Genomic DNA, 26,920 nt, shown 5'->3' on the forward strand with positions numbered 1-26,920 from the left:
GGGGTAACTCTGATGTACAAAAATACATTTATTTTCAACAATTTCAAAACCACTGCCTTTTTTACAGTAGAAATATTCAAATGGAACAATAAAACCAAGAACAGTATATATATATGTATATATATGACTCATGCATTTGTATTACTGTGTTTAATACAGGTATTGCAATTGTCTGCCTCATTTAATCCTTTAAAACCATGGTGGTGGTTTGGGTTTAATACACTGTCCGACATCATCAGAAGGAATGTGAGGATTCTGGTTTGGTTTGTCAGACCTGGAATGTGTGTGGGAACTGGTTGAAGGGAAAGGGAGGAGAACAGGACACCTTTGCACATACCTGAAACCAAAGCTTAGTCCAGAAGAAAATGCACACTCTCCTGCACATGCTCTTATTGATGGCAACTGTAACTGAAAAACTCTGCAGTCCCCAATCACTCTAGCCTCATCTCCGATCCTTTCAGGCTTAGTGTTGGGGTTCTCATGCACAGGTTAAACAAAGTAGAGGATCTGTTGGGTGTTTACATCAAACTGACAGCCATACAGAGCCAAAAGGTGCATCTAGTCTCCAGGTCTCATGTGTTATTCCTAAGTTACAGCTAATATAGTAGAATCCATCATGGGGGAAAGGCTGGCAGTGACAGAGGGCACTGACCCAGTCTCTTGCTCTCTTTCTTTTCCTCTTTATACATAACTACAGTGTGGGAGCTATCTACGTTCTACTCATGGCATTGGCTCTTTCCCTCCTTACTCGGGTAAATAATAATCTACAGCTTCAAGGATTTCCATCACATTTTCCTCAGGGATAAAATTTGCAGGGGAAAAAACCCTAATGACATCCCCAAGTTGTTATTTCCCAGCATGACATATACAAATAAAAGCAGCCAATACTCCAGCCTGCACTAATGCCACAGCTCAGTACCTTCCAAAAAAGATGGACAGTGCTGGTTGCCCAATCCAAACCTTACAGAGGTCCCATGGATAGATACAGCCCTGGGTATCCCACGGGGACGCAGCAGTTACCCTTCTAGTATCCTAAAGGAGCAGCTTTCAGTCATGAACACAAGCTTTTTTCAGCTGCCATCAGCCATGGTTGTGCCCTAATGCAGCAGGTATGATCTGGCAACTGTGGTCCCATGTACATCCTAGGGAGCTCTTTCCACACATGCATGGAGCACACTCTGGTCCAGACAGCAGTGTGACAAACTACCCCGAGAGGTAGTGATACCCACTAAGTCTCATGGAACATGAAGTTTGAGCCAACTCAAGAATCAGGCAGGGTTTTTTGACATTTAATTTTGGCTCCATGGATTTTTTTTGTTTGCTTTGTAGTGCCTTTAGGATAATTTTGGATTGAAAATGGCTTTCTGGACAGATGTTTCTCCAAAAATTCACTGTATCATTCAGAAACTTCTCAGCCTTCATTGAGATTAAATTTCTTTTTGAGAAGTGAAAATGTTTCCTTTTTTTCCAGCAGCTTACTCCCAATTTTTCCTCCTTGCTTCCTCCCATCTGTTATGAGATATTTAACAGCCATCTTTAAGCATGTAAAGGGAAAAATTGTAAAAAAACTGTAAAAAATTGTGAAAAGAAATTGTGAAAACTATAATCCTCTGCCTTTCTTTTTAAATCAACAGGAGATCAGTCCTGTGAAAAACCTAGAAAACTCCAAACAACAATGAATATTTTCATTTCATTTCCTGGTTTAGAGAAGAAAAAGTTAATATGGAAAGTAATGAGTATTTCACATTCAGTCCTCTGCAGCAGCTAACAAAAGCAGTCCCTCAAATCCTAATGATCAGCAAAGACTGAGATCAGCCCACAATTTAGCTCAAGGACCATTGTTTATGTACATCCCTCCCATCTATACCTAACCGGGAAGCTATGGCCTTGTGCTAACAGTGTTATCACCAGACTGGGCCATTACTGTAAACTACTTTGGTGTTTCAGTAGAACAGAGACAGTAATGCAACAGTTTATGCACATGTGATGGATGGAAACTCAAGGTTAAATAGAATAACACAGACATCACTCTCCAGCTTATGTTAGGAACTAGAGCAGAAAAGTGAGGGAGGAAACAGAAAAGAATTATTTTTAAATCAACAGAGAAGGCCCACAAGCCTGACTGAAATGGAGGAGAAGAAGAATTAAGAATACTTAGCTTTAGTATGTCACATAAAACAGTATTTCCCTACATTTTGGTTTTACAATTTTAATCTTGAAATACCTCCTGTGTTTTTCTGCAAGAACTGTGTTTAACCACTTTTCTCTCCGCCTGCAGACCCATCAGGATCATAACCTTTGAAAGACATTCCAGCCCATTAACAGAGTGAACACACGTAGCTGAGGCTGGTTTGTAGCCAGCTGGCACGTTGCAATGCAGAGAGGTAGCAAGCAACACCTAAATTCTAGCCATCTCCTCATTTCAGTCCAGATATATTAGAGGTGATGTGGAGTCCTGTATCCAGATCCTAAAAAATGGTAACAAACATTGTCACCTGGCCTCATTTCTCCCTCCTGTTACAATGCAAGCACTAGAACTTCTTCCCAAACGTGCCTCCAATCCTCCTTCCACTCCTGCTGGGTCTTAATACTCTGCAGAATAAGGTCCATTTTTAACATCATCAACTCAAGAAAAATGGATAAATGTAACTCACCACTAAGTCAATCTCCTGCCCCAAAACTCCACCACTCCTAAGGGCCATCCTCAACTCAGTGTGCTAGAAGATTCCTGAAGAGCTTTTTCACTGCCCTGTCTTCATTAACCTCCCTGTTCTAATCAGAAAGCACCAGCCCACCATGCAGAAATTACTCTGATGGCATTTCCATCCAAAATTGGAAGCAGCCTTTCTGCAGCACTCATAAGACAGACCTTTCCTAGCTCAGTTATGCAGGTCTGACCCTGCATCCCTCTCTCCAAAGAGCAGTCCCTTAATCGTATGCATCAAGTTCAGCCAAAATTTACTGCTCTTACACATCCTGAATAGTGCTTTACTTCACCAGCTTAACTGCTAAAAGCATGACTTCTCACTGGGAATAAAGCTACTGCAACCTGGCCCACTGCGTTGAGGTTGTACTGGGTGCTGCAAGCACACTGATATTTGCCCACACTGAGATGCTGATAATTTCATGTTTGTTTTCCTCATTTTCCCTAATGGATGTCACCAAGATCCTTCTCAGAAGCGGACAACAGTGACAGAGGTGAATAGATGATGAACATCATTAAAATATTCATGACAGGCTCATAGTCTGTCCTGCTAATATCTTTTTCTGCTCCATCATAGGAAATGATACTATATATTAAAAAAAAAAAAAAGGCTTGCAGTTATACACAGAGAAATAAACTATGCTGTTTATAGACAGCAGTGTCAGATTGAAATATGACAGACAATTGGAACACGCTTGGAACCAAAGCGTGATTCAAGTGCTCACCACGGTCCCTGGTTGGCTGGCGTGTACGAACGTGCGCACGTGTGTGTGTGTGCACGTGCCTGTGTGTGCGTGCATGTGTGTATGTGGTTCAGGTTTTGTTTTAAACATATCTTCTTTTACTAAACATTAAATTATTTCCCAAGAAATAAAAAGCTATGTACATTGTAATTATCTACAGTAGGCCTTCGGCATCCTCGCTATTCACATGCACGGGGTTTGGGCTGCATTCATAAATTCAGGCATGCTCCTTCATTGCTTGTGGCGCTGTCCCCTCCAGCCAATCTACAGTCCAAGAAACACTGACATGTGTGTTTGCTCTGATTTTTTTTTCCTTTCTCAGCAGTCAACAGTGCCAGAGGGTGGCTGAAATTAAAAGCAATTAAAAGAGGCAAGATCCTGCAAAAAGCTGAGACATGCATGTTATTGGAAAGCAAGGGCTGTTGTCATGTTGCAGAGCCTGGTCCAACAACCCCGCCTGAGCCCTCTAGCAGGATGAAGTAGCTGATTCATGACTTATTTTGAAAAGGGCTGAAAAGGGACAATTTACATACAACATGTTGCCTAAGGTACTATACCTACCTGTCAGATTTGAATACTTAATTCCCATTCTGTATTTAACAGGAGGCTGGCATTCAAATCCCATTGCACACTTGACTCATTCTTTGCTTTTTCTTTCTAATCTGATGAGTATTTCCTAAATATGAAGAACCCTTGCTATTTATGAATGCAGCCCTGGTAAACAGAAAAAGCCCACCCCATCCCCTCCCAAATGATAATAATGACATATAACTCTTTCTTTTTTCATAATAATAATAATTATAACAATAATAATTACAAATAAAAAGTCAGAAATGTTGTAGACCAAGTGGATTCTCAGTATTAAACACTAGTGCAGTTGGGGATTTCCTTTGTGCTTTCACTGTTGGCAATTGTTGAGATGCTTCCTGTGGAGAAGAAAATGGAGAAGAGAGTCAGTGTAGTGGCTTCAACAGTTTGTTCTATACTGCTTCTCATTCCTTCTTAGGATGTGCTTGTGTAAGTGTAAAGACAGAAAAGGTGCTTAAAAGTAACACATCCTTTTTTGTATTTGCAATAAGCATGGAGCATGCAGAATGCAGAAAATCTGTTACTACAGCTCAGTTGACCAGCAGTAAACCCATTAAGCTATTAGGGACATACTCACTTGTAATGATAGCACACCAACAGTGTAAGCTTGGCTCAGCTGATTCTTCTGAGGGTTCAGGGAATTTAGGACCCATCCACAGGAGAGACAGGGTCATGAGCAGGCATAGGTGCGAGCCACAGCCATTACTAACTCCTGTATACCTATTGCTGTTTCCAGGTTCCTACCCTGGTCATGTAACACTGTGAGAAAAGTTGAAAAACTGTAAGAAAAACTCCCTGTTAACATGTTGCAGAGAGAGATTTGCTCCCTATCTCAGTGCCTCAGGCTCTGCTTGTACATGGGGTCACAGCCACTGCCTCTCCTAATACCCCAATGACCAACATCCTCACCCAGACTGTGAAACAAGCCCCAGCTGAGGGCTGTCTCTCACCCATCACTCGCGTGTCCAGCTCTTTGTCCATCAGCTCCTCAGGGTCTGTGAACTCACTCAGAGTGATTTTGGGGGCATTTTCACTTTGGCTGACAGAGCCAATCATTTCCTGCTCCTTGTCATGCTGAACTTGGGCATAGATGTTAATCCAAGGGATTTTCCTGCACGGGAAAGGAAAATGAGAGGTTATATTTTGTAACACAGGGATCCTTGGCATGTCATTGATTAATCAGATCAACTAAACTGAGACCAATCCCAGAAACACAGCACTGGCAGTGACGCAAAGTATCAGCTCTCAGAATGGTGAAAGCACCACAGTGACGTTCAGCTCTGAAAGTGCCATTAGCATCCACTAATTCCAACACCAGCCTAAAGCTACCCCAAATCTCAAGCCACTGCCTTCCTATCCTGTGCCCAAAGGCTCCTCCAGCTGTAAACCTAAATGTTCTGGTCCTGCCCTTTTACATGAGAAGTCGTACACATAGTGGACACTGCACCCAGCCCAGAGAGCAGCAATCAACTAAGTACAATCAGCTGCAATTGCCAGCTCTCTCAGTATTTATTACATGATCAGTGGTGCATTGGAAACCGAAAGTAAAAATCAATTTGAGCACTACTATCAACTGAGGAAAAAATTGCTAGGCTGGTTTCTATTGACAGGCCCACACTGACTCAATAGGAATTGCCACATCAGAAAGCGTTATAACGAATTGGTCCTGCTTCAGAGTACAGAAAGAACTTGGACCTCATAACATCCACCCAAAGTCTATTTGTTACCATTTCATTGCAAACACAGTTTGCCATGCTACGGACCATGCAAGCTTGCAGGGACTTATTTTCCCTTGCTGCTCAGGAAGCCAAGAAAGTGAAGGGATTATTTCTTCTTTCTTCTTCCAAGAGAAGTTCGCTTGGACTGCTAGAATGATATCCTTGAAAGTCAGTTAGTTAGACAGATAGTTAGATAGGCCTAGACAGATAGTTAGATAGTAATCCCTGGAGGAATGCAAGTTTAAAATGAGAGAACTGAAAAGTAATGTGTTAAGCATCGTGGGTGTTGCTAGGATTATCCATGTGTAGTTGCCTGTTGGAAGGTGACTGACTGTTTTTTCTAATGCCCTTAAAAGGACTCTGTGCCATGCAGTCCACACTGCTAAAATAAGGAAAATTCAGAGAATTTTTTCAGTTCCTTAAAGCACACAGGAGAGAGAAAGAAGATGCGTTCAAAAGAGGCTGTATAAAATGCCATCTCCTTATGCTAGCCTGTCTGCTGTTGGATATGTCAGAGATTGAAAGCAGTGGAAATTGCCTCAACTCTTATGAATTCAATAGATCTATGCTGATTTTACTCCAGTGAAGTTCTGGCCTCAAATGACTTGTGCTATTGGCTTGATTTGGCATTCTGTTCTTAACCACCAGCAACTCAGGACATATTTTCGGATGTTTAGCAGCAGTTAACAAACCTCATGTTCTCCCTTTCTCCTATGCTCTCTTTCCAACCTTCTCTTTCCAACCTTCTCTTTCTAACATGCCTTACAGATCACTAGAAGACATAAGCACTACGCAGGGAATGCACACATTGGATGAGAGAGGACAAATGCATCCCCATAGGATTTAAGTGCCCAGAATACGTCTGGAGGTGTGTAGACATGTGGACACGAGAACATGCCTGGAGATACTGGAAGACTTAGTTTTGCTTCCAAACAATGCAACAGTAAAGAAGTGATAGTCTTCTGAGCTTTGAGAGGAAAGGTGAGAAAAGCTCTTTAGAGTTGTGAGGCAGAGAGACTCCAGATACTTCAGACAGTTAGGGAAAAAAGAAACTGAGACAGCTGTACATATGTGGATCCATACACACATACCTAATCCTGCTGTGCCTCCCAGCACAGATACAGGTGGCCACAACGTCCCACCACACATCTCTGAGCACACGTGCACGCACACACACTCCTGTACTCGTGTCCCAGGACACATACACACTGACTGCCCCATTGCCCCACTATTACTCACCACCCATACGCATATAGTATTGACCTGCTATGTGCTCAATCTCCCAGAAAAGAAACAACCTTTTTACAGATTATTTCCCTACTTTCCCCCTTCCTTCCTTTTCCACCTGGACCTCCTCAACAAGTATCTCTCTGGCAGCAGTGTTTAACATGCCTGCTGAGTCTATAACTTGATGGACTCATAATAAGGAGTCTGTGTGCAAACCAGCAAAACACCGATTCTATAAAGTTGTAGAATTAAAAATTCATGCAGGCCCATGCTCTCCCCACAACCTTTTCCTGTAAGCAGCAGTTCTGCATTCAGGCTGGGATCATTGTTAATCAGAAAAGCACATATGGCTAATGGACCTCTGCATCACTCAGAGCTAGAGGAAAGCTTTTGTTTTCACCTTCTTTTTCCATTAAGAATTGTTGCATGCTCTCACTTCTGATCCATTGAGCCAGAGGTTTTAGACAGAGTTGAAAAGTTGCTTTCTGTTCTGAAAAATCAAGCTGAGGACACTCTGGGTATCTGACTTAATCCTAAACTTTGTCAGTTTGACCTGGGTTTGTCCTCTTTGGGACAGAGCAGATAAGAAGGGACAGCAAGTTGATGAGCTTTGAGCTAAGCAAAACCGATGCTTTAACCACCTTCCCCCTCACTCCCAATTTGTAATACATTCAATTTCCAGACAGATTTTAACAAGGCAGGGTCTTCCTAGCCCTGGAGCACAGCACAAATCTGATGGCTGCCATATTGAAGGCTCAGGATGCTTAAGTAGTACAAGAGTCAGTTTTATGAGCTGTAGTAGCATAACATGACCTGGAGACTGCCAAAGCAAAGTGGATTACCAAGCTCCTCACTCCTCTCCGGCAGCCAGAATATACAGACCCTTCTTCCTGGTAACTGATCGCTAACCACAGAGCCAAAGACATTAGGCCAAACCTAAGAAACTCTCTCACCAAGACACAAAGGAAAGCACATCTTACAAAGGGTTGTACCTACATCTTGATCCATCTCCCAGAGAGACTTCTTCGCCCTCCTCATCCTACATCTGGGAGTGAGAGAAATCGTCAGCTGCCTCCCCAGCACATTATTAAATCAATGCCTTAAACAAGTCCCATGTGCCATTCCCCATTCACCTGGGAAGCTGTATCCCACCTCACAGAAGCAGAGAGAGGATTTCAGTCTGCAACAAGCAAGTCATGCTGAAGGCGTGGAAACCTGCACCTGAGCAGATTCACACATGTAGGTTCTCTGGAAATTGTCCTGGGCCACTGAAGTCAGTGGGAGCTTGGTAACAGATCTCGATGTGCACAGGATCAAGCACTAGAAGCAGTGCCACCCACTGATTTTGACAATAGTTAATGCAAGAGGTTAGAAATGAGGGGAGCTTTAAACCTGGAGATTAGGATACATGCCTGTCTTATCATTCCATTTTTAATATTGTTTGTGTCCCACTAACATCATTAGAGAGTACTAGCCTTATCCTGGGCTGCAGAAAACCTGGAGAGAGAAACATATAGCTGGAATGTGGACAGGAAAAGCTCTAGCTTCCCAATTTGGAGGAACTACTTATGTCCAGAATTTTTTTTTTTTGTTTTTTTAAAGTCAGACTCAGCTTATGCTTCTGTCGTGGTTTAACCCCAGCCAGCAACTACGCACCACGCAGCCACTTCCCCCTCCCCCCTCCCAGTGGGGTGGGGAGAAGGATCGGGAAAACAGGTAAAACTCATGGGTTGAGATGAGAACAGTTTAACAACTAAAGTAAAATAAAATATAATACTACTACTATAATAATAATATAATAATAATTATAATGAAAAGGAATATAACAAAAAAAAGAGAACTAAAACCCAAGAAAAGACAAGTGATGCACAATGCAATTGCTCGCCACCCGCTGACCGATGCCCCAGCAGCGATCTGCCCCTCCCAGCCAACTGCGCCCCCCCCCCAATTTATATACTGGGTATGATGTTCTGTGGTATGGAATATCCCTTTGGCCAGTTTGGGTCAGCTGCCCTGGCTCTGCTTCCTCCCAGCTTCTTGCACACCTGCTTGCTGGCAGAGCATGGGAAACTGAAAAATCCTTAACTTAGGATAAGCGCTACTTAACAACAACTAAAACATCAGCGTGTTATCAACAGTATTCTCACACTAAATCCAAAACACAGCTACTAAGAAGAAAATTAACTCTATCCCAGCCGAAACAAAGACAGCTTCTAATACAGTATTTTGCCACTGGGCAGGATCTGGGCACATAGACCATTTAACACAGTAAGTACTGTATTGAATATGCAAAGTTCCTCCTAAGGAGCTCCATCTGCCTAAAATATATTCTCATAAGGCAGCCCTTCAGCAAACAGGCCATTCTTATCCCATATTTTGTTTCACAGCTTGCAGCAGCAAAGTGACATGGGCCAGCACAGGTCCTGCCCGCTGCCTGGAAGCAAAAGGTTTATATTAACATCTGGCAAAGAAAATCTCAGCACAGATTCCCAAAGGCATTTTGATGCTTAACACAAAATTTTCTGGCTTTGAGTCTCCCACCCTTAACATAATCACACCTGTTCCTCTGCAAGACTAAACTATTCACTTTGCAAGATACAAATGAGATACTGCTGCACTAAGGCAGTTGGCCAGGTGGATATAGACTGTATGAAGACATCCATCGTGATTTTTTGACTAAGTCTGCATTGTGTAACTCGGTACTCAGTGAGCACACAGGGTTCCCATTTCTGGTCTGTGGTTCAAAGACTTCTGCTGAAGCAGGTCACAGTTTGATTTCTGAGCTCATGGTGAGCTTTCAGAGCACTGAGTTTGTGGTGGAAGGGCAGTAGATGGTTTTCTCTCTGTATATGAGAAATAGGGAACTATACTGGTCTAAGCCTTAGGCCAGCATAACTCACTCTACATCTGCAATCCAGACACTGCTCTGCCTAGATTTCCTGTAAACCACCCAGTGTCTCCTCCTCCCATCCCCCAAAGTTTCTCAACTTACCTCTTGAATTTGTAGATTAAAAAAACAGCCAAGCCTACAAACACCACAGACAACAACATCAGCATCGCCGAACTGCTATGACCCGTGCTGGAATCAACAAGGGGTGCTGCAGGAGGAAAGGCACAGCATTACATTTGCAAGATATTATTAGGGAACACATAACGACCAGATTGTTGAGCTCAACTCTGTCTTTGCCACATCTGCTTTATCACCACTGCATGGTGCATGCTGTTTTCAGCAAGACCAATCAGTAGGAAACAAATTGACTCTCTTTGAAAATCAAACTCCTTTTTCAAGACAGTGCAGTCTAACATCTCCTAGTGAAAAGGCACAGCAAGCCATGCTTAGCTGAATGGCTGATCACTCCTGTGTTAACACTCTGGGCTATTTCTTTTCAGGCTTTTCCAGGGACTGGAGTGGAAATGAAATTTATGAAGTGTGGCTTAACGCATGTCTATTCCCCTTTGGAGAAGCTACCTCAGAGCATCCATGAACAGCATGACTCCCATCTTCCAAGGACATATGTCTGTCTCACATGTGACAGGGATCCGGTCTTGTGAGAAGCCTCAAGGTCCATCCTTGTATTGGACCTTACAGACTTTTTAATTGAGTCAGTTTTCATAATGTGGAGGAGCCTAAAGCAATAATCCTGGGCCCAAGCACGCACTACATTATAACATTTTGGAGATCTGATCCATCTATCCTTGACATTTTGGGTGGGCTAAATGAAGTGTATTACTATACCTAGTTTATGCAGCTATTCCCACAGCTCATCAGAGCAGACCATCTTAATGGCCTGAGCACTGTGCTGAGAATCAAGAGTTTGATGAGAAGCTCTAATGATGCGCAAATGATTATAAGTAGCAGCTGAGTGTTTCTCACTCTGCATAAATATTTAGTTTTGTTTTTTTAGTGTTCTCTATTATTTTTCTGTCACCCAGAAGAAGGGGACAAATTCTATGCAAATAGAGTAACTTCTGGTTCCATCATCAAATTTTCACACCTAAAAGTCTGATCCTGCCAGTATTCTGCTTCTACTACTTCTACGGACTCTTTTGTGGAAAAGAACTGACTGTCATTTCACCTGAGTCAAAATACTATGGGAATGGTCATGAAATAAATGCAGCACCCCCACTGGGGGGGGTGCGAGAATAGTTGAGCACTGTAAGCTAAATTCACACTTTGCAGTGTCTTACTAGAACAAACCCAGATTCTGAACCTGGAGACTGCAGATATTTGGATCTCATTCCCAGTTTTGCAAATTAATTCATTCCAGCCTACTCCTATTAACATCTGACTCTCATCCCCAAACAGTCAGAGAGCGAAGGCAAAAAGGCATTACCTGTAGGATAGGTCACGAGCCTTGGTTTAGCCCAGCTCTTGGCTCTCTGAGAGCCTCATGTAAAAAGAAGCTGAAGTGTATTATCGTGGGACATGAATCCTAGTCTTTCGGAGAGGCTATCAGCAATGTCACATGCATAAGATCCCACGTTTCAGATAATTGCAAGGGCAGTCATAAAAAGCAAGGGCAAAAATAAATCCATCATCTCCTCTGTAGTCATCACTGTCTCAGCAATAGCTGAGAGCTTCACACTAGGCTGGCTGAAATTCTCAGAGGTAGCTGAGAGCCTCACACTACGGTGGTTTAAAGCAAAGGGGGTGATGAAGCTTAAAGTGACTATTCATTACTCTGTGTGAAAATGGAGATAGGTAGCATTGAAATTTAGGTAAGTTCTAATTTGTAGAAGTCAATATTCAGGCACGTATTCCCTGTAAGAGGCCTAGATCTTCTTTTCATGACTGCTTTGCCCCTATAAAGCTTCTTGGCTAGTCATAACATTAACAAGCCCTTTGCAATAAGCATTTGATCCAATATCCATGAAAGTTAGCAATACTCCCACTGAATTCCACAGGTGCCCAATGAGGGCTTAATAGAACACCATTCACCTGATTTTCTAAAACACTTGAAAAACACCAATGCACTAGTTATTTAAGCCATAGGGAACTCTTAAAAGGTACTTTTAATACTTGTACAAACTGGTGCATGAAGATGCCACTCCTGGATTCTGGTTTTAACACTTCCTGCCTCTACTACAGACAGTGTCTCAATATGATCAGTCCTACTTATCCCAGTAGCACGTATCAAACTGTGAGTGCTCTGATGTAGACTGGTTCTCCTGGAGTTGTCTGAAGCCTCAAGAGAACCACAGCTATGCATTTGACTCCACACTCACCTAATGTTAACTGAGTAACATACACAATGACTTCAACACCAGGCTTCAGTTCAAACTGGACCAGGTTCTGGTTGAGAGCATTAAAAAGGATTTCTACCACCTGATGAAATAATAAGAGATACAGTAGTTACAATACAGAAGACAGCAAGCTCTGGAGAACATTCAGGAATGCATGTAGCCTGTGAATGGTGACTAACATCTCTTACTGCCTTCAGGAAAAGAAAGGAAGCAAGAGACTGAGAAAGTGGAGAGAAACATGTACATGTGCTTTAGATGGAACTGAGTGTTATTGCATGCAAGTCTCCCTACAGGATTTTTGAGGCTCACAGAGTACGTTACTATACCTCTCCTGGGAAGCAAACCAAGAAAGCGAATTTTTTTTCTTTTTTGGGGGGATAGGGGAGGAGGGAAAAGAACTAAGGATCTTTTCACCCTCCACAATGTCCTGTGAGTTTGATCTAATGCACTTGGAAATCACTGACATATTGGCCTTTCATTGGTGGATGATGGAACTGAGTGAGGTAGTCCAGCCTAGTAATACTTCTTTACTCACGTTGATGCAGGACAATCCTAGTCATGTAGCTCCTGTTTAAATAGGCTGTTGGGGATGAGACAATCCAGTGTTGAAGATTAATGGCAAACTTGCCATATTTCTCCTTTATTCAGAAGAGGGGCCTTGGACTGGAATTTACTCATGGCTCAGCAACCCAGCTATGACGTGTTATTTGCTTGCCTCAGAGCACATACTTGGCATGTAACACTGGAGCCTGAGTTTGTTAATGCCTGGTCTCCCTAGAGAAGTTCTGATGGCCAGGGCACAGCTAGTGAGTAGTTCTGATGGCCTACTCTCCAGGTCAGAGCTCCTCAAGCAGAAGCCAACAACAGGTGCCAAAGTACAACTGAGTAGACCATCAAATAAAATTAGAGCACTAGAGCTTCAGGCTTCACGGTCAGCTAGTCAGAAACCTAATCTGAGATGTCTGCATAATACTGATATACGAAATATCGACAAAAGAGCTTGTTCGCAGGGAATTCTAACATGGGTAGATCCTACTGAACAGGATGGAAATGACCCAAGAAAATCCCTCCCAAAAGCTTTCCAAACCTTCCCACCACAATGCATCTCTTCTGCACATTCACCACGACAAATTTAAGAGGCCAGCTTTGCAAGCTTCCTAGGACAAATGTACTACTCTGAGGGGACTGACTTTGCTCCATGGGTGACAAGAGCTTTCACAGAATTCAGCAGTCCTCTGAATTATTTAATGTTTGATTGCAGAAGAGTTACTCCTCCAAGAGTTGGAGATAGGCTGACACATAGCTTGCACACAGTAGAAGTGCTGCATACAAGAATGTTAGCTAGAACTAAGTAGCCTTTCCAGCAGTACTTCACTCCTGTGCCTTTATAGAGCTGATTTAATCACTTGGTAATTCTAGCATGAAAGCTTCAGAAGACTAGTGCTGTTGTTCCTAGCTCTACCCTTGCCTGCATATCACTGTTGCTATTCATCACTGTAATTACCTATTTATCTAAATGGATGGATATTGTAACTTCCAAATATAGTTTGCACACGCCATTCGCTGCTGCAGAAAAAAGAGGTCTTGTTCCAGTGATATATGAGCTGAAGAGCCTGATTTATTTTTAGTAAACCTCAGTATATTATCTTGCTGCTTTGGCCTCTGTCTATTAGTGTTCCTTCAGGGAGTAGAGGGAGTACATATTCAAGGTTCCTTTGGCCATAACTACTGTAATAAGGACACACCACTGATCTAGGAGGAACCACTGCTGGTAGACTGCAACATATCTCAGTGAGGTATTAGAAAAGCCCGTTTTTCCTCTGAAAATAATTTTCTTTAATGCCATAAACTATACTGCCACAGTCCCAGACACATACAATTCCATCACACTTATTGTAAGTCATTTCCAATGCTGCACAAGTTAAGGGGCCCATCTGCAAATGGTATGATAGGAATGAATGTTTCGTGAATCCTTCTTTCCTTACTTGCTCCAGATCAGCCTCACTGCTTTTCCTCCTCTCTGTTGTGTTTTTGTGGGGCAGTATGAAGAGTTCAGCAGAAGTAGGCAGCCCAGGAAATACAGCTACCAAGATCTGTTCATCGGGGATACCAGTCACCTAAAAGAAAAGTAAAAAGGAGGTCTCTAGCTGCTATTGTGTTACTGATGTTTCCATTCATTACAGGAAACTGTGCTCCCATCAAATTATTTGCCAGTTCCACTGTAGATTTTGTGCTCCTAATAAGCTGTTCTGCCCATTTGGTGGGTCAGAAATAGAGGTTCTCCTAATGATTCACTCTACTTCATTTCTAGAAGTAAATGTAGGCTTGACACCACCCCTGGACCCAAAGATCTCAACCCAAAGTCCAAACCTACCACACCTCTAGATCTGAATTTTCCATATAGTCCTTCTCTCTACAAAAGAACGCCCCAAAGTCAGATCCAGAGAGTCTGGCTCAAAGCAACCACTGGTAAGTGTGCAACTAACAGGGACATGTGAGGAAAATTGCCTGCAATCACCTTCTAATATCAGGTTATGGGGATCCGCATTTGCCATACACGAATAACTTAACGTCTCCAGTCGGAGACTTTTTACTACTGGGGCTGATCGGGAGGGCTGCGCTAGGAACTGCTCAGTTTGCTGAACCAAGAGTCAGTTCCACACCTGACTCTCACAACTGTCTTCAGCATGAGCTGCCCACTGAGGCTACTGCCCTCTCTCCCCAAATCCAAGCTGTGCATCCTCAGTAGGGCGGGAAGCCTCTCCTCCCTCAGAAACTCTCAGCTGTATGAGGCTAACCCCATTAGCTCCCTGGTCCTACCCCACCTCAAGCTCCTTGGCCTCACTCCTGAACTGAAATGTATCAATGGGGCAGCCCATTCCTGGTGATCCGTCCTATAAGCATAGGCCACAGGCTGCAACCAGTCACAAAAGGATATACAAGAAAGCACTTCTACATGATTTCTACTGTTGTCTGTAACCGTTCATAGTTACAACCTAATTAATTTATTTTTTCTGCAAGCTTGACTCTGAATACAGTAGAAGGGAACAACAGTTTAAACAAATGAACTTAGTGTTTTCTCAGGATGGGAAAACAATCAAGGAAACTCTTATAAACTGTGAATTTTGAGTGGGCTGCCGATGAGAAAAGCTGAGCAGGAATGTACTTTCCCAGTAAAAATAATCAGCCTCCATTTCTAAGAACAGCTGTAGCTGAAACAAAAAAAAGCAAGATACATTTTTGGCAGAATGTAAAAAACACAAAAGCTTGCCTAAATCTATCTCCTGATTTCACACAATTCCAAAGTCCCTGGCTATTTGATATCATAAATTATTCTGTCCCCTTTCCTGCAAGAATATGAGTGCTAGTTTACATATTCTAATTAATCCCAAAGGAAGATTCAGTATCTTCCACCCGCAGAAGTCTCTCTTTGTCCTCTATTTTAAAGGTAAGTTTATTTTCCCTCTGAATCCTCCTTTTTTGCCCCTGTTGGAAAGGGAGTAGAGCTTTATAATGTTCACCAGCTGCTACACTTAGCTGCATGTGGAACTCCTGACTGAGTATCAGGAAGAGGTAAAAATATCTTCCTCATGCATCCAACATACTGCAATGTCTGTCTTCTGGGATGAAGTGGATCAGCTGTTTAACACCACACAGTAACACTACCCAAATGTCTGGAGTAGAAAACAGTAGATACTATAATATCAATTTGGCAAAATAAGAATAATAATGATACTATTACAATCTAGAACTTGTAAAGTCCTCAGGGATATTAAAAGCTAAAAAGCACCACAGAAACATTAATAAAAGTAATTATGATATTTCCACAAAATTCCCAATATAGTTTGCCTCTGTAAAAAGATCTAGCATATTAAGAAGCTTTTTATCGATTTAAAATGATAGCTCCATTACTGCTGTTCTTTTCCATTCTTTTAAGCTAGTATGTTGAAAAAGTGCATGTTTTAACAGCCTAGTCAATGTTAGTACAGATGAGGAAACAGATGCTCACCTGTGCTAGAGCTCTCTTGATGACTTTGCCAATGTCTTGTCTCCATTCAGGGATGTCAGGGTTATGGTAGTCCAAGTTGGGAGAAAATGACAGGAGCTGAGACTGGAAATACTCTGGAATAGAAAAACAGTATTTATGAGAAGATTAAATGGGCAGTGTTCAAGGTACAGCCAAGGGTGCAGAAGACAACAGGAAGACCATAATTAAATTATCTTAAAGCAAGAGAGAGAGGAAAGGCTGAAGGAAGAAAAAGGGCTGGCTAACACTAAGCAGGACAGAAAGCTTGCAAGGAAAGAATTCTTATAACTGTTCTTATAAAGGACGTTTTGCCCTAATGCCAACTTGTGGCTTTTCCCAGAAGAAATGGAAGCAAGAATGAGAGAGGTGAGAGGATGCCTTCCCTTCCTGATGCCTCTGGGCTTTGTAATTTTGCCACTCAACTTCATCAGACTCTGCTTACAAGGAAGTTGACCAGTAAATAAGGCGGCATCTGGCTGAAATTTGGAAGGTCTGTGCAATTGCATGCATTGTGCTCTGCAGAGCAAACACTTACTGTAAGTAATGTTTTCAAAAGCAGGTATTATCTGTTTGCTCTCCTAGAGGGAAGCCATGAGTGGTTAATACCCCAACAAATCAGAACCCAGTGGTGCTAATGACTGGCTAATCAAGCAATGGCTATTCATGAAACACTGAAATTACTTCCTAATTGACTGATTGCAGGGAGGAAGAAAAACTTCCTGGACTTTAAATACAGAACAATTTTAATTTTTCTCCAATTCCAACTCTCCCCTCTGGTGTCACCAGAGACCAAGCCTGGAATCTTTATGACAACTGTGCACAATGGATTTGGGCCAGTGGGAAGCACAGATCCAGGATGGGAATCACACTCAGATGTAAGTTCTCAGGGTAGAAGACTCTCCTTTTTGTTTTTGGAGATGTACTGTGCCTCACCTTGAAGCACCTGATCTCCAGACACTTCAAATAAGTACCATTAATCATTTGTAAGAAGGTACCAGTTTTAGATCAGCAAGATAAACCAGCAAGAGTATAAATGAGGAAATTCACAGAATAGCAGGGATGTGCCAGCACAGCATTTATGTTGCATCTTTTGCAAGACCTGTTCTTTCTTTTTAGATGGTGCAGTATATTTTTAAATAAAACAAGCATCAAACAGAGCAGGAAAACTCTCTCAAGTTCTGAAGGCTTAACCCAGAGCCTGATATATAAAGCCTTTGACATTTGAACCCTCAATACCACGTCCAGTTTATTTTTTTGAGTAAATTCTGGGCTGTTAATCACTATTTGAGAAAACTCCGAATAAATCTCCTCCATTGCTAGCACCAGAAAGCCAAGCCTTCCTGCCTAGAGCCATAATAACTTAATACAGGACATAGATTAGGATACAAATTTAGCAGGGTGCATGTTTACCAAAAGTGTCACTTGTTTATGTACTCAGACTTGAACTGAACACCAGACTAGGGGTCTGGAAGGACTCCTTCCTTAGACCAGGTCAGTCTGCAGCATGGCGCCGCATAGGACTATTTGGACATTCCAACTGGATCAATTTCTTTTTGTGATAAAGCCCAAAGCTTTGGATCTTTTAAATAGAATGGCAAAAATTCTTACAAGGTGTTTTAAAACAGAGTGAGGAGCGCTCTGTGGGACCTACTGGGACCAAAGATCGAGATCACCTGTGGGGACCCCTCTCAGATATGCTTGATTCAGGTTTATTCCAGAAACTGAATCTAGTGGAAAGATGCAAGTTTCCCAGAAGTAAACACTGCATTTTGCAATGCTCAAAATGATCAAGTAGAGGGTTACTTACATCTGCTAATAGCTAGTTTGGGTATTACTAAATCATATTAACAAATTATTAAAACCCATTGCATTTCACAGCCAGGCAATCAATAAATATCTATTTAGCTGGTTGTTAAATCTGAGCATACAGCTTTCCAGTCACCAGCAGGACATTTATTTATATTTAATTACTGAAACAAGGCACACATAGTTCAACTACACAGTGCAAACTGAGTTATTTGAAGCCCAGGTCTCTCAATAAAACTTGGTATCCAAAGAAAAGCTTGCCCTCAAATGCTGGATGCCAATAACTGGATAAGGAAAATGAAGACTAGCTCAGGGTGGAAATTGTTCTCTGGAGAAATCTCAAAGTCCTGGCCAAAACTGCTGAGAGAGCCCTTCCACTCAGCCTTTATCAAGCCCCAGACAGGGTAAGCTCTGTGGTCTGCCAAAGGGTGCTTTTTGGAGCGTATGACGTGCAGATATGGCAAGAGCATACCAAACATTAACCACAGGGAAGTCCACTGGACGCGCTCAGACCTCCAGCTGTGGCATGGAAAATGGGCAGAGATACCAACAACAGAGTTATTTCTGCGCCCTGTTTTCCAGACCCCTCCAGACCTCTGCTGTATAAAGAGAAACACCAGCTGTATTCAGGCCACCTTAATGAGGGACTACGACTGCTTCTTTCCACAGCTAGGAAGCAGAGGGAAGGCAGTCTGGCTACAGCTCTAAGTGTTTTTTCTTTTGGGAGTTCCCAGTCAGAGTGTACAGACAGACCAATAGGCAAAGGAGACACCAGCCACTTTACTACAGTGCTGAGCTTACAAATTTGGCTAGCTGCCCCATCCAATTCACTTCGGTATTTTGTCATCATGACACTTCTGAGCTACTTTGTTTACAGTTTGTCTTCAGAGGTTCCTCCAGGCACTAGGGAGTTCAGAGAGTTCATTTTGGTTCAGCAGCGACTGCCTGTTCTTCACCTCTAGATAGCCCCCTGACATATGATTGTAAAAGGCTGAGGGTACCATGCACTGCAATCTCCTTGGTGTCTTGGATGAGGGTGTTGCCCGCAGCAACTTGCACAGTGACAGTGTTCATCCCCTCCACAGCGAAGATGTGTGAGATGCTGCTCTCCAAGGTGATGAGGGGCTGCAAGAGGTAAACACAGATGGCGATATCAAAATCAGGGTGAGATTAACTCAGGATCACAACATGCACCTGACTAATCCACCAGGCCACGATATCCTTCCTCCCTGATAGAGGAATGGTGCTCCGAGCTTGCATGTCCTGCTAAGGCCTAAATGTGGCCCAAACACGACCTAGTGAGAACTGTCCCATAGGCAAAAGTTTCTCTCACTTCAGTAAATGCTTCCTGAAATATGCTTCCACTGAACTGCAACCCATTATGCTATGAATACCTCAGTAGAGCACAGTCAGCAATCGCAGAATTAGTGCTGCAGAATGCTGTGTTGTACACACACACACACACACGCACACTCAGCACAGTTGCTTTATTAGCTGTACAAAACACAGGGTCCAGCTCAAACCAGCATTGAACATAAACCAAAGATGCAGATGCTTCTTCAAACAATCCATATTGTTCAGATTCAGGGCCAGCCCTTGCTCTTATGAGAACAAATCTATCTATCTATCTCAGAGCAACTCTGCTCCGGTCAGAGCGAGGGCACCCAGCATTGCCCTGTCCGTGCTTTGAGCCTGTAAGCTAGCTCCAACCGTAAGCTGGCAAATCATGCTAACAAGGCTGAAAGCATGGCATAGTACTTGCTGACAATGCTGTCTGAATGTGGCTGAATGGTTTCCAGAGTAAAGTTGACCTGAATGTAGCCAGCTCAGAGCCCTGGCAGAGAAGGCTGACTTTATCTGCACCTTCTCAAACAAAAATGTCCTTGATAGCACTACAGCTCTCCTCTTTGCACAGGAAACTCTCACACTGATATACATCTAGATAAGAAAAGTGCACCATGTTCAGGAGAAGAGATTTGTATATTGAAAATCAAAGGCCTAGCCGTCGCAGTGCCATTGATCTGACAGCTGGTCTATAGACAAATCTCTTGGTTTAGATTAAACTATTAAAATGGAAATAGTGATACTAGCCTCCACTGCAAAAGCACACAGAGGTCTAAGAGCACAGATAAAGCAATTGTACCATTGCTATTGTCCCTTCACTACACTGCCAGTTTGTTTCCAGAGGAAACCGTTAAACATTCACCTTCCAGCTCTCACGCTTCATCCCATCAGACTGCCAACCTGCCTGTGTTTCACAAAAGTGGCCATATATGCCATTTTCATAGACAAATCAAGATTTCCACTGGCATAGGCCAGACTGGCAAACACATTTCCCTCCCTGCAGAATGCCACCTTCCTTTGACCCCCTCATCCATGAGCTCAAAAAGCAGCAGGAAAAAAAAAAATCTGTTTGATCACATGGGACTCACAGACCAAGTCGGCGAGAGTGCCAGCTTGTGCTAGCCCTGGAGGCCCAGTTAACATACACTTAGATATACACACATCCTGGACAAGCAGAACAGGCCTATATCAAACTGCAGTGATATTAGCAATCTTTCTGGAGGCTACAGGTTGTGATTCTGTGCAAAGGTAGATAAGAGGAACCAATCTGGCCTTTAAAATCACATTTTTCCCTTTTTGTATGTGTTTATGCTGGACATTCCATTATCATGGATGATTTCACCTCCATCAGGGAGTTTTAACATTCAGCCAACTCCTGAATTTTAATTCAAGCACCAAGATCTGGAAACTAACTCTAAATTAAATCAAGTACTTTAAGGTTCATTTGCTCAAACCTATTAGACAGCTGGACACATTTATTAAACTAGACCTGTGTTAATCCAAGCAAATTGGCCTTTGGGTATACTGCAAAAATTAGCACAGTAGAAATTCAGTACAATGGTTCCAGTAGGGTGGGGAGGGCAGCAGAAGAGCCTCAGCCAGGTCATTTGAGTCTAAGACAACATTCGCCTGTGCAGCAGCACAGAGAATACCTTAGTGAGACTGCACAGTGACACAAGACACATCTGGTTCTGCCTGGGATGCCTATGGGCTGAACAGGAAAAGAAGCTGCAATCCCTCAGCATGGAACTAGAATATATCACCTAACAATACCAGTCACTATGCATAATATTACACACCTCGTCCTTTAATTCATACACAAATCAGTGCCCCTATCTTCCACCTGTACTTAGAGTACCACAGTTTTCCCATGAGTGGGCACAGAGAAGGATCTGACATGTACATTAAACATCCCAGAAGGAATTTTGATGTGATGCAGGCTGTTGTCCTGAAAAAAAAGGTGGCTGCTGCTGTTACGTCTATATCCTTTGCCATACTTCTGTCACCGTTGAAATTGAAGTACATTTCATGAGGTAGCTGGAGATAATGCTTTGCAAAGAATGAAAGGTGCTCTGGGTCTTTGATTTGGCCACAGGTAAGTGGCACCATCTTTACTAATCCACACCTCAACATATTTCAGCAACATGTACAATCACCCCAAGGCATCATAAGGATCAGCTACTCCATGTGCAGCTATGTCCAAAGCATCCACCCCAAATACATCCATATATGCTTGTACTCTGTTGCCTATGAGTCTGAAACTTAAGCTAGAAGATAAAACAGATAACAGATCATATTTACAACCCAGATGCAAGCACCATGAGAGCTGCATGGAAATCTTCAGCAAACACCACTCTACCTTTTCTAGATTACCTTCTATTTCTAAAAACCTTTTTTAAGGCCCTATTCACAACCAACTTCTATATTAAGTACAAAAACAACGGCAGGAAAACTCTGACACCTGGGTACACTGGAGGGCTTAAGCAGAGATCAAGTTACCAGTACATAAATTGTCCAGATGTACTTTAATGGCTGTCCACGTGTGAGCACTGAGCCAAAAATATCGGAACTGTAATGTGATTTTGCATCCCCCTCTTTCAGTGCAGTATAAACTATGTGGAATTACCTGGTACTTGTCATGGACTAGATGTGTGTATGTGGGTGGTTGCCATAGCTCAGCTAGGACACAGCAACTTGCCAAGTTATAGCAAGTGGGTTTTGTTCCTGAGGTCTTCCGGTGCCTCAATTATGCTTCCACAAAAATAGGTGAGTTCTTACAGTAAGCTTCCTAACTTGATGTAAAATCCCAGTAGACACAGCATTTACCGGTTTGGTTTTTTTTTTCCTGCTACTGTTGGTAGCTAGGGTAAGAGGTTAAAAAGCAAGCACCTTTGTGAAAGAGAAAATAAAATACTTGTATGCCTGCTATTTTTTATCTCAAGTTCCATATTTCATGTAAAATCCCAGGTTTTTTTCTACTGTGATCTCACCTCAGTGCACACCTTCAATTGCAACTCAATATAGACAATGATGCGACTTAAACTGCTTTTGTAAATAACAGCAGACACTACATTGCAAAATTATCAGCTGTACATTTCACAACTGTAATAATGGAGGATAGTGCCTGTGTGTCATCTGTCTCACTCCTAAAGCCTATAATAAAAACTGTAACTAATAAGCAGTCCTGCTTTCTCCATTTGAAAGCATGAACGCAACTTGTAGTTTCACTTACTTTAATTATTGATAAAAAAGCTCTTTACAATAAATTTTTGCCCATCATTTGAAAATTCACTACAAAGAAGTCTCATCTCCCTCTCTAATATATCCAAGACTGTGAACGATAGTCACGGATGGACACAAACGATTCATTGAGAGTCTAGCTTGAAATTCCAGATTCAGCTGGTTATTTGAACACCAACAGCTTCAAAGTATTGTGTTGGAATCCAGCATTATATACTGAATACTGGTACATAATGGAAATTCCTATGGTTATTTGAACACCAGCGGTTTTTAAACATTGTGTTGAAAGCCAGTATTATCCCATATATAGTGGTATATAATTCAGTTAAGTTGCAAGTGAACACTGGAAATAACAGTGGTCTTCAAAGCTCAGGAGGACTGATAACAACCAGATGTAAAAAAGTAATGACTCCTAAGAACAACGCGAGACAGGAGGAAATAAACTCACAAAGGTTGAAGTTCAGATAATAACAATCCTTTTCAGATAAGGAAAAAACTAAACCACAAAACAAGCAAAGGCAAGAAGTTTTTATTAGAGCTGAGAGAGTTCCCTGCCTAGTGCAACAAGCTTAGGAAGTAAAAATGAACCAAAGGGCAGCTGTACCTTGGTGCTGTTACCAAACCACCAGAAGTAGGTAAGTGTGCCTGCCTGGCTGGGCCAAACTACTGCAGTAATGTTGATGTCCTTATTTCTGATGGCGACAAAGGGGACACTCAGATGGACGTGCTCCACTGCACCTGTGGGAAGAGTGAGTTCATTATTAGAGGCTTTCCATTAAATCCTCCCTGCGCAGTTGTGAACGGCAAGGATCTTTCCTTTAAATAAATCTAATGTCTTATGTCAGCAGTGAGACTCTATTATAGCAATACAAGAGAATTTCAGCAGTCAATAAGCAACAGAAAAATATATCAGATTAATAAACATAAAATCATACATTTTGTTTCTCACTCTTAATTCTAGAGGAGCCAGAAATGCACATTTTCCACAGTGCTAATTTCAGACAGGGTCAGCACTGTGTTTAGAAGAATTTTTTAAATGCAGTTTGAGGGAGAACAGTGAACTGGCTTTGCACTGGATAGGGCAAGCTACTATTGAAAGCTTGAGGGATAGGACACAAGAGAGAAAGAATGTGCTTTCTTTCCACTGACCTACTAAGATTTGTGGGAAAATCATTTTAGCCAAGATGGCTTAAATCTAATTATATATGAGGCATTTATGACTTGATTAAATACACCCTGACAGTTTTTAGAAGGTCTCCAAAGATTCATGATTTTGGAAATCCTTGGTATCTTTTTGACTTTGGCCTGACCTTGAGAAGTCTTTGGGGAGTCAGTTACCACGAGCAAAAAGTCAGGAACTATTTGAAAGATGTGTGCATTGGCATAGCAAAGCATTTAACTGTCAGAAGAACTTGTTTCTGAAAGACTTAAAAAATAACAAAGTATCAATGCAAAGTTGTGTCTAATAAATGCAAATGTCCAGAATGAGTCCGGTGCATGAAGTCCAGAACTAAGAAGCCAGTTCCTCTCCAGAAAAACCAACATCTGTAAAAAATACTGAGGTTTTGTTTGCTAGTTTGTTTAAAGCTTCTACTATCTCCATTGTTTTCCTTTTTGTTTAGTTTTTTGTTTTTACTGGTACTAAATTTCAGCTGATAACTGCTGCACATCAGACAGTGTTACTGAGTCTTTCTGCATGGTACCTTTTAAAACACAGCAAACTGATAGACTATCACTGTGAGAAGGAAAGGATGAAATAAGAAAGAAGTGAGATTTTTTTTTTTGATAAGACATTAATTCTGGGAAGCAGGAAATTTGCTGATTTTAACTGAGACGATCTTCTTGTGTTACCTCTCAGCTCTTCAAACATGAAATGGGGACATTAGTCACTTCTCCACCTACTTGGATTACAAGGATTTTGGAGAGCAAGAGCTGTTCTTTTAGCACCAGAACATACAGCTCTGAGCACAATGGGACAATATTCTTGCTTTTGGCTCCTTAAAACTTGTTCTTTCCCCGCCCCCGCCCCCTTTCCCAAGGGGTCTCTACCAGCAAATTCTAAACTCTGCCCATAGCAAGTACTCTGGGTTCCCAAGAACAGCAGGTTCCTCCAAATATTTTGTGACAGTGCATGTAAGAGGAAAAACACTAATATCTTCACTTCCTTTAAATGAAGAGATGAGTAGCTTGACAGCAGATTCCAGAAAGGCGAAAAGTTGACTGACCACTGATAGAGCTGCAGAGTAGAAAACTACTGTTGCTTGAGGCCAAGGAGCTTCTTTCTCCTTTTTTTCAGCACAGGATTCCAGCACGAGACAAATCATATAATGAGGGTGATTCATATAGCAGGCATTTTTGTCTGTACATTTGAGCTTCAAGGTCAAACCTCCTATATTGACTAGTACATCAAAATATATTAAACGTCTAGTACTGAGGTATCATCTTATTTCAGTGTTAGCATGAATGTAAATGATTGCAAAATATTTCCCTAGAGATAATGATAATAAGTTGGCCACCTAAGAATGCTATAAAAGTCAAAGGATAGATCTGAGAGGCTGAGGAAGAAGAGGGTAGAGTAGCACAACCAGGCCAAGCAACCGCCCCTTGTTGCATTCTGCTCTAAAATTCTCACCATGAAAAAGCAGTTCCTACGAGAAAAATCAGATAATCCATACAAAGCTGGTTGTTATTACCAGGTAACCATCATTTTTGTCAGCTAATGGCCCAAGGTGAAGGAAAAAATAGTTAATGCTCTAATAACAGGTTGTTAAATGCAGCCATGATTGACTTTGAGGGAATTATGAGCATAATAAAAGCTTCAAGGAACATTTATTCCTTCACACAGGGAGTTTGAAATTAAAAAGAAGAAAAAAGTTCTTGAGTTTTGGGAATTTCTGACTTGCTTCCTTCCAGCAGAAAAGCTCAAGTAAAAGATAGACAGGCTAGAAGACATTCTGACAGGCTAAGGGGGAAGACAGACATGGCTGTGAACACCATTAGGGGCAAAACCAATGAGGTACATCTGAACACAGACGGAGCTCTCTGCCCAGGAGATCTAGTAGTCTGAGAGGAGGACAAAGAACTGGGATCTTCCTGGTGTCATCCTGCGTTCCACACCCTCTGCTCACTCATGTGGCTTTGAGAAAGCCAGCTGGGGGCTCTATATTTGAGTCTGCTCATGTGCCAAGTGGAGAGAAATTGCATTGATCTACCAAACAAGAAGGAAAGGTCAGGGATGCATGTCAAACACATGAAATAAGTAGCACATTAGCCCTCAATACATTCATATCCCAGGAAGTATGCTCAGCATAATGCTTTTCTTTTATTTAATAAGCACTGTAAACTCCCAAATCCTGAATAACTGACTCAAAATTTAGTAGATTAATCTAAACCTCTTGGTATTAGAAACGTATTGAAAACACACATTTGGACTTTGTTTCATATGCTGTTTGGTCTTTGACACTTTCAGAAAGCCTGAGAAACATTTTCAAGCTTTTCTCTGTATCTGTGAGGACTGCAAATATACTCGTGTTAAAAGAAACCTCCCTTCCTCTTCATTCAATAAAGTTTACTTAAGAAGATAGAAAAGTGTCTAAAAGTCCAAGCCTTTGGAAGAGCGTGAGCTGCATATGTAGGTGGGTTTGCATGTATTCTTAGGCCCCACTGAAGTTGCAGGGATTTTCAGTGAGGTCAGGTTTTCACCCAAGGAATCTAGCAGCTGCAAGTACTTACAGACCACATGCAGGAAGAGGACAGCAGTGTCAGAGCCCAGGCTGTTCTCTGCATATGCCGTCACCTGAAAGATTCCAGCACTCTTATACACATGCCGGATGCCATCCTCAACAGGACTGAAATTAGCATAGGATACTGCAATGCCGTCTCCAAAATCAAGCTGAATGTTTGTCCTTTGGAGATCGCCCTGCAACAGAGAAGGTTGGATTAGGAAACTGGGCTGATAAGAGTGATTTATACTACCCTCCATCCCACTTCTCAGTTCCATTTCATTAGCATGGACACAAACTCATAACTTTACCAGAAAAGCCTGGCTTTGTTCTGTCAGTCCCCAAAGTGGCCAGACTCAAATCAACACCAGGTAATTATATACAAGCAATGCTTAGAATAGCTGAACATTTACCCCTGTAAAGAGATGTTATTCCCCCGTCTCGGGTTTAGAGATTTTGGGAGGGCAGAATGCCAAACGTGCATATATCAAGGGGACCATATTTGAATCATCTAATGCAATGCATGGTTGGGGATTATGTGTCACTGAAGTGGCCAG

The 26,920-nt window shown here is 42.0% G+C and overlaps 1 protein-coding gene across 1 annotated transcript in view; it reads right to left on the bottom strand.

Annotated features, from left to right (window-relative positions):
* Window positions 1-4,279: 4,279 nt before the first annotated feature.
* SORCS3 (sortilin related VPS10 domain containing receptor 3) overlaps window positions 4,280-26,920 on the bottom strand; it is a 326,383-nt gene continuing 303,742 nt past the window's right edge. Inside the window, exons 19-27 of the mRNA XM_050899047.1 lie at window positions 26,374-26,560; window positions 23,246-23,379; window positions 19,059-19,182; window positions 16,234-16,346; window positions 14,210-14,341; window positions 12,207-12,306; window positions 9,973-10,078; window positions 4,986-5,146; window positions 4,280-4,373 (exon numbers count right to left, since the gene is read on the bottom strand). Coding sequence (XP_050755004.1) covers window positions 4,309-4,373; window positions 4,986-5,146; window positions 9,973-10,078; window positions 12,207-12,306; window positions 14,210-14,341; window positions 16,234-16,346; window positions 19,059-19,182; window positions 23,246-23,379; window positions 26,374-26,560 — 1,122 coding nt within the window. The 3' untranslated portion in view covers window positions 4,280-4,308. The remainder of the gene's footprint in view (window positions 4,374-4,985; window positions 5,147-9,972; window positions 10,079-12,206; window positions 12,307-14,209; window positions 14,342-16,233; window positions 16,347-19,058; window positions 19,183-23,245; window positions 23,380-26,373; window positions 26,561-26,920) is intronic.

The sequence above is a fragment of the Gymnogyps californianus genome, chromosome 6 (assembly GCF_018139145.2).
Source record: "Gymnogyps californianus isolate 813 chromosome 6, ASM1813914v2, whole genome shotgun sequence".
NCBI lineage: Eukaryota > Metazoa > Chordata > Aves > Accipitriformes > Cathartidae > Gymnogyps > Gymnogyps californianus.